Raw genomic sequence first — 7,297 nt, forward strand, 5'->3', positions numbered from 1 at the left:
CTTTGTTCTTCTTTTTTCAGAGTTGTTTTGGTTATTCTAGGTTCTTTAATTTTAGAATCACTTTGTCAGCTTCTACCAAAAAAAAGCCTACTGCTATTTTCATTGGAATTTCATTGAATCCATAGATTAATTTGAGGAGCTGTGAAAAGCTGACCAGTAATTATAATGAAACTATAGTCTTAGAGATGAGTTAGAGAGAATGTACTATGTAAGGTGATAACAGTGTGGAAAGATGGGGATGGAATTGCCCACAAGATGTATCAATGGAGGAAGTGAGTGACCCTGGCTTGGGAGACTGAATTGAAGAATAAGTGATAATAAATGGGCAAATATTTTGTCAGAAAATTACCTCAGAGAAGTCCAAGGAAGTAGCTGGGTAGGTGGTTCTGGGAGCAGCTCAGGTAATAATTGCAAGCTGAAGTAAGAAGGAACTAGCCATATTTCTTCTGGAAAGAAGAACTGCAATGCAGAGCTCAGGCTATGTGTAGGGGGGATTGGATGAGGAAGAGTGTGACCCAGTGAGGTTCAATGGCCAGAGGAGAAATACCCTCTTGCATGGTGACTGTGGGGACAGTTACCCTGGACAATAAAGAATTAGGCTGTGGGACTCTTCCTCAGGGGTGTTTTCAGAAGACTTCTAAAAATACTATCAAAGAAAGCTAGTTTCACAAAAGGAAAAGCTTGACTATAAATAATTGGTAGACATTTTAAACATTCGAGTTAATTCACTTAAGGAGAAAATGATTCTCTTTGGATATGGCTTTATCCATAGATGAGTTTTCTAATTAGTCTACTTCTTATTCCCAGTAATAGAAAACCTAATGCAAAATGACTGGGAAAAAAAAGAAAATTTACTAGCTCATATGACTAGAAAATTCAGGCTTCATGCAGAGATTGATCCAGAGGTTCAGTGTTGACAGAGGACCCAGGTTCTTCTGCATCCTACCACTGGCTTCCTTTCCAGTGTGTCCCTCGGTGTCTGCCAGGGTTCATTTTTTTTCTTGTTCTTCTTCTACCATTGTGGGTTTCTCTGTTCTTGAACCATTTAAATTATGTGTCCACCCATGGACATGGTAATGTTTGTAGCATTACTATCACTAGCTTAGACCTGTGCGCTCTAGTGCAGTGGCCACTGTCCACATGTGGCTATTGAGCTTTTACAGTGTGGCTAGTCCAAATTGAGATGCAAAAAAAGAATGAACAATCTCATTAATAATTCTTCCGTTAAATACATGTTGAAATGGTGGTATTTTTGGATATCTTGGGTTAGATTAAATATACTATTAAAATTACATTCACCTGCTTCTTTAAACAAAATTTTTAATGTGACTATCATAAAATTTTAAATTATGTAAGCTGTTCTGAATTGTATTTCTGGTGGAGAATAGTGGCTTTGACCATTCAGAAGTCCCTGGAAAAGGGGTATAGTCATTCCCACCCAAACTGCATGGCTGATACACAAATGGGAATGAGAGATGGAGTAGACACTAGGCAAGTCACCACTGATGAACATTATGGTGAGACTGGTATAAGTGAAGAAGGGATATTTGTTCATTTGCTACTATTTTACTAAAGATGAATGTCTGGAAATACTACTACTTTTGCTAATAAAAGCTAATACCTTTTTAAAAATATGGTTTTAAAAATTTTGAGATTAATATTATGCTTATAGTCACTAGTGGAACAGCACAAAGATACACACACAGAAAGTAAATGGTCCCAACCCCTTCTAATCCCCATCTCCATTCACAACCTTCCCTTTGGTAGCTGTTGTTAGCCTGTCCGTATTATCCCATTCTTCATAGCCTGTGCATACAGGTGCTTCACTCACATTGATTTGTTGCAGTTGTTGCTATTACTTGTCTTAACATGAACATTAAGCACCCACTTTTCAATTTGTCTCAGCTTATCAGTCTTCCAAGTCAGTAGATACCGATCTAGCCCATTCATCTTAATAATTCTGTAATATTTTACATTATATACACCATATTTCATTTAACCATTTCCCTGTTAGTGGACACTCATGTTGTTTTCGGTACCTCCCTTCTCTCCCCCCCCCCCCCCCCCGCCGGCCCCCCTCAACAAACATTGCTGCAATAAATGTCTTTGTACCTATATCCTTACGTACTGGTCCTTTTTTTCCCCCATAGGATAGATTCCCAGAAGTGGAATTGCTTGGTCAAACGGTATGTGTGTTTTTAATTTTATTAGATATCGCTAGATTGCTTTACCCAAAGGAGTAGCAAATCACCTTCATACATTAAGAGCGCCCATCACCTAACATTCTCACCAGCACGGATGTCACTGCCCTTTTTAATTCTTGCAGATCTTATTTTATCTGATCATTAATTTGCATTTCCTTCACTGTCACCGATGTTAAACATAATTTTCATATGTTGATTGTCCATTTGAATGCTCTTCATTTCGTGTTCATTTTCACTGGCCATTTCTCCATTTGGTAGTGTTGTTCTTTCTCAATTTCTAGGAGCTCTTGTGTTTTAGAAATATTAATCCTTTGTATATGTGTGCAAATGTATCATTACAGTTTTTATCTGTTTATAATGCCTTTTGCCAAATGAAAATTGTTAATTATTATTTAATCAAATATGTCTTTTTCTTTATTGCTTCTGAGTTATGATTTGCTATGTTGTCTGCTCCAAGTTCATAAAAGTATTCTCTTAAATTTTCTTATTTTTTAAAAGCATTCAAATCTTACTCCAGTTTTAAATTTTGTACATGACTGTGAGGTAGGATTCTTTTTTTTTTTTTTTTTCCTAGATGGATAACCAGTTAAGTCCTATTATACAAGAACTTTTATTTTTCATGGGATTGAATTATTCCCCTTGTCACATGTGAAGATGCCATATATAATTGGATCTGTTACTATTTCTGGACTCTCTGTTCTGATCCCTATCTGTCTGTTTCTGTGCCCACACCATTCTGTTTTGAATACAGTGGCTTTCTAGTGACTTTTAATTTCTGGTAAGTTCTTCTTCACTTAGCCTTCTTTTCACACTTTTCATAACTGTTTTTGAGCATTTAAATTCTAAAATTTAAAATTGGAGGGGTTTTATCTTACATGTTCTTAATAAGAAAGGCAATATAATACTACACAGTAAATAAAACCAAAAATTAAATGTTTCTCAGTATAGGGATCTCTTGATGCCACTAATTGGAAAAATATTTCCTGATAAGCTAAGGGTTATTTTTTATGTCAGTTTAAATTATTTAAATGTAATGTTATTTTATCTCTGTGATAATTATACGATTACTCCAAGATGCAAATGTGGGGATACAGGCATGACATTTTAATCTATCCCAGAATTAGGTTATGGCATTAAAGCTTAAGTGGTTAAAGTGTTCAATGACTGTAACTTTATGAATAATTTGTATTTCTGGTTATGAATGAAATTATGAAGTATACCCATATCTGGACTGGTTGGAGATTTGTAAATATGAAATGACCAAGGAACTGTAACTGAAGTGTGTAATAAACCATGTACTTTGGGGCCTTTTATGATTTAACTCTTTTTAAGCTTAGTGTTGAATATTATATGGACTATGGAAATTGCCACACTTGAAATTTGGGGTAAAGTTGTCTAGGATTTGATATGTTTTTGACAATTCTTAACTTTTAATTTATGCTGTATTAGTATGATATTAACTGAATTGTATTTACTGACATTTGTAATTCCTTTTTGGAAATTCAGCTGATACAGTGTTAAAATCATAACCTTTGTGTTTTTCTAAAGGCATTTGAAATATTGGAGCTAAACACTAAAACTGCCTGGGATTAAAAATGATGATAATATTGGTTTATAGATGAACACATATGCAAATAAGTGTGAGGTCTGTATTTTACATATGGAAGTGAGGGACATTCCATGTAGGTTCTACCTATGTTTGTTTAAGTAAAAAAAAAAATTGTTCTATAGCCAAAAAATGAAATGGTAAAATTATTGCAGTATTAGAATTATTACTGAATGATATACTTGGATAAAATAAAATTGTTTTAAAAATTGAGGTTTCTACTAATTTCAATGGTAGTATAATTCAAATAGATTGGTATGGCACATTTTTGCATGTCTATAAATATTAAAGATGTTAATTTAGAAAAGGGGAGTGAAACTAAATTATTCACATCAAGACCAAAAATGACAGTAAACTTAGAGTTAAATTGAAGTCTTCTGTATGAACTTATCATCATTACTAAATCAAAACCAAATAGTTTTTTGTGCTTTGTTCTAAAAAAAAAAAAAAAAAAAAGTGAACAGTTGCCTCCAGGCTTCCCTCTAGTACTCGTATGAAACCATCTCGTAGGTACTTCTTGTCCCCTGATTTTGGTCTCTAACATTATCCTCCACTAAAAGGCATCAGGACATTCTTTGGAATGTAACTGATACCATGATCGAGATGAACAGAATTTGGTTGGCTTTGGAACAGTTTTTTGCTTATGAGCAAGGATACTTTCAGCAGTGTATGGAGGTTGAGCTATAAAGGGTAGATGAACCAAACTGAAGGAACTTCTGGCCAGTAGGGAAAATGTAAGCAACAAAGAGGACATGGTAATTGTAAGGCAATCGTGATCTATGCAGAGGTGACAAAGGATTCAAACTGGGCCAAAGAAAAGGCATATTGTGTTTCCAGTATTTCCAAATAAGCTGTATTTTGATCAACTCCACTTGTGTTTCCTGCACTCAAGTTTGAGTCATCATCAAAACTGATAGTTGATAAACATAAAAAGATATAATTAAGTGTATTTTGAACATAATTATATATGTATATCTGTGTAAATTCCCCATTGTTAAACTTGTTTTAAAATATAGGTAGAATCCCAGATATTTAAAACCACAGTAAAAAACAACAAATAACAGGTGTCATAAGATTGACAATAATAAAGGAGTATTTCTTTTATAATGTCAATTATTTAAGCCTTTAATTTGTTCCAAGGCTGCCCAATTCCGGGAGATTCTGGAAGACAGAATTGTTTAAATTAGGCTAGAGAACTTCTCTATTTTTCCAAAACAAATAAAACATAAACAAGCACCAGCAACTAGGGGTTGGAGTGACCATGGGAGTCCACAGGCAAGGCTGTGGCTGTGGAGTTAATATTATTCCTGAAGCTAGAAAAACCCTTAGTTGCTGTAGTGGACCGAAGTGTCTAAAATACCACTTATGATTAGAGGGCATGGAGTAATAAATAGGGAAGTACTAGAATAATAAAATTAATGTTCATAGGACTTAAGGAATGAGGAAGGGGGGAATACCCTAAAATTACAACTTTGGGTAAAAAATAAAATCATGTATGTTGATTTAAATGAATCAGATAAGGCTATGTCAGAGCCCCAAAGTCTAAAAATACTAAGCAAGTGAGTGTTCCTGCTGATCAGAAAACAATGATATACCTCCAAAAATATCTCAGGTCTTATGTTCAGGGCAGTCTTCGGGGATATCATTCCTGGACCTAATGAGATGAGGTAAACTGGAGCCCACCTTAGTTCGTGGGCCGTCTTAATCTACAGCAAACCCAAATAAAACAACCTATGTGACTTTGTACTTTTAAAAAATTAAAAATATCGCAGGTAAAAATTAAAACCGATTCAAAATAAATATTTGGCACACATTAACGATCAATCTAAGTCTTGTAAAGTTGGCCTACAAGTGTCCAGCAAAAAATGTAACTTCATTTAACATAGTTCTGATTATCTTGTTCTTGTTAAAATGGTTACCCTTATTAAATAGTACCTTTGTAATATTTTCTCAAAGTGAAATGCCACCAGCCTCCCATCTTTATTTTGCCTTAGTAGTCCACTGCTAGAATATGGTAAGCCTCTTATTTGGAAGACATCGATACAGCCAGTTTCAATGCCAGTATAAGACTTCCATATTGCTTACATTTTAAATGGCTCTGTCAGTGGAAAAGTGTAACATACCCAGAGAAGATGTAGTTTTTGGAGTAAGGACACACCCTGTCCCTGAGCTCACTGTAGAAATTGTAAATCAGTTGTAATTGTGACCTGAGTGCTTGTCTTTCCTGCCATCAGATCGTCTCACCATTAAGAAATGAGTTGAGACCGCTCTATTTATTGGAATGAAGCCATGAGGTCAGTAGTCAGTGACCCTTATTCTCTGAGCCTTAAAGAGGAATGGCAGCCTTTTTCTCTGAGGAAACCTATTGTGAGCTGGTGGTGAGGATTGTCAGCTGCATTTAACTTCCAGGTTAAGCCGTGTCAAAGGGACTACATTTTAAAACGGCACATTAAATTTGGCCCCTGGTTATTAATCCCCACAATATTTTTATACCTCTAAATGTTTAAATGTCAATTTCCTCTCAGTTTTCTGCTGTCATTTCTGCTAAAAATGACAAACTCAAATTCTAATGAATGAAGTCACTGCTTGCAAAAGAAAAAAAAAATACCGTCAGTCCTTTCTTGTATGCATTGTTAAAGGCCAGGTTACTATCTCTTAGAAAGGGATAGCACTATTGAAATGTATGAATAGAATACTTCAAAAGTGAGCCTGTCAAAGTGATAGAAAGTAAAGATATTTTAAATATAATTGCAGTTGAATTCAGTAGTGGAAAAAGAAAAGTCAAACATTTTTATTTAATGCCATCCTGATGTGTGAAACATTTTGTAAGAATGACTAGGATATTCACAGGAAGGAGGAGGGCACCTCAGTATTCTCCAATTTGGGGCGGCACGTTCCCCAGCCTCCAATTTATCTGACCAGGTCTCCACCGTATCTGTTAGGGCCCCTTCATTTTCATCTTCTCAAGTGTCCAGCCGTGGAGCATAAGATCACATTTGTAGGGACACCACGACTGAACAAATATTTTCTTTCACATGGTGCTTTCAGAAGAATACTTTTATCTCCTAGATGGCCAGACTCCTTGGAGGCCAGAACAATGAAAAATCTGAGCGAGCTATTTCAGCACCAGAATCCTGGGAGCTGAACACCCTTTGAAGTGGATTGCTCCCCATCGTGGGGCCACATTGAAACGTGAGGTTTTCATAGACCTTGTGTTAACGTCTGCAAAGCCAGATGGCTTTGTGAAATGAGCCCAAAAAGCAGTATAACTGATTAAAAGAAATGCTGGGTAGTTAAAGGCTTTCAATACCCAATGTGAGTCTAGCAGAAAGGATTGTTCTCTTGGAGTACGATGATAATGGGGAATTTCACTCTCTCATCTTCAGAGGTCAGCCAAAGACAATCAAGAAAGGTGCTGGTCACAGGAGCCTTTAAATTGAAGGCTGAAAAGATATGTCTAGCCAGACCGGGGGGGGGGGGGGGGGAC

At 35.9% G+C, this 7,297-nt stretch overlaps 1 protein-coding gene across 9 annotated transcripts in view; it reads left to right on the forward strand.

Moving 5' to 3' along the window:
• MAST4 (microtubule associated serine/threonine kinase family member 4) overlaps positions 1 to 7,297 on the forward strand; it is a 516,707-nt gene that overhangs the window by 275,359 nt on the left and 234,051 nt on the right. For 5 of the 9 annotated variants that reach the window (XM_076008062.1, XM_076008063.1, XM_076008065.1 and 2 more), the window contains one exon: positions 2,151 to 2,186. The exons of the other annotated variants lie outside the window; for them this stretch is intronic. In XM_076008062.1, the coding sequence (XP_075864177.1) occupies positions 2,151 to 2,186 (36 nt within the window). The remainder of the gene's footprint in view (positions 1 to 2,150; positions 2,187 to 7,297) is intronic. 9 annotated transcript variants of the gene reach the window in all.

This window comes from Microcebus murinus, chromosome 11 (genome assembly GCF_040939455.1).
Source record: "Microcebus murinus isolate Inina chromosome 11, M.murinus_Inina_mat1.0, whole genome shotgun sequence".
Taxonomy (NCBI): Eukaryota; Metazoa; Chordata; class Mammalia; order Primates; family Cheirogaleidae; genus Microcebus; species Microcebus murinus.